The sequence below is a fragment of the Charadrius vociferus genome, unplaced genomic scaffold (genome assembly GCF_000708025.1).
Source record: "Charadrius vociferus isolate BGI_N301 unplaced genomic scaffold, ASM70802v2 scaffold115, whole genome shotgun sequence".
NCBI lineage: Eukaryota > Metazoa > Chordata > Aves > Charadriiformes > Charadriidae > Charadrius > Charadrius vociferus.
In genome coordinates, this window is record NW_009648636.1 from 45,882 (window position 1) to 46,333 (window position 452).

The following is a 452-nucleotide window of genomic DNA, read 5'->3' on the forward strand; positions in this document are numbered from 1 at the left end:
GGGGATGGCGCTGGCAGGGGTTTGGAGCCCATGGCTCAGGCCAGTCATGGTGCTGGGGCCGGGAATTGGTCCCTTGGGACCAGCGTCTCTCACCGTTCATGAGGTCGAGGATGAAGCTGAGCTTGTCGGGTGTGTGGAAGGCGTACGACATGCACACGATGAACGGGCAGTCCTGGCAGGAGAGACGAGGTCACGCAGTGCCCCGGGAACACCCTCCCTCACTGTCCCTCTCCCGTGCCACAGCCTGTAACCGGGGTGCCAGCCCGGCCCGGCGCCCGCCTCCTCTCACCCCGGTGCTGACGAGGGACAGCATGATGCGCTCGTTGAGGGCCAGGGTCTCGCCCTGCTTCATCTTGATGCGTTTCTTGTCCAAACACTTCATTGCGTACCTGGGGGCAAAGAGTCCCTGCTGCTGCCTGCGGCCTCCGTGCCACAGCCCGCCTCTGCCCACG

At 65.0% G+C, this 452-nt stretch overlaps 1 protein-coding gene across 1 annotated transcript in view; it reads right to left on the minus strand.

The window, feature by feature from the left end:
• LOC104287546 (beta-adrenergic receptor kinase 1) overlaps positions 1 to 452 on the minus strand; it is a gene marked incomplete at its 3' end in the record, with an annotated part of 12,236 nt that overhangs the window by 3,197 nt on the left and 8,587 nt on the right. The window contains exons 9-10 of the mRNA XM_009886268.1: positions 290 to 389; positions 94 to 172 (exon numbers count right to left, since the gene is read on the minus strand). Of these exons, the coding sequence (XP_009884570.1) occupies positions 94 to 172; positions 290 to 389 (179 nt within the window). The remainder of the gene's footprint in view (positions 1 to 93; positions 173 to 289; positions 390 to 452) is intronic.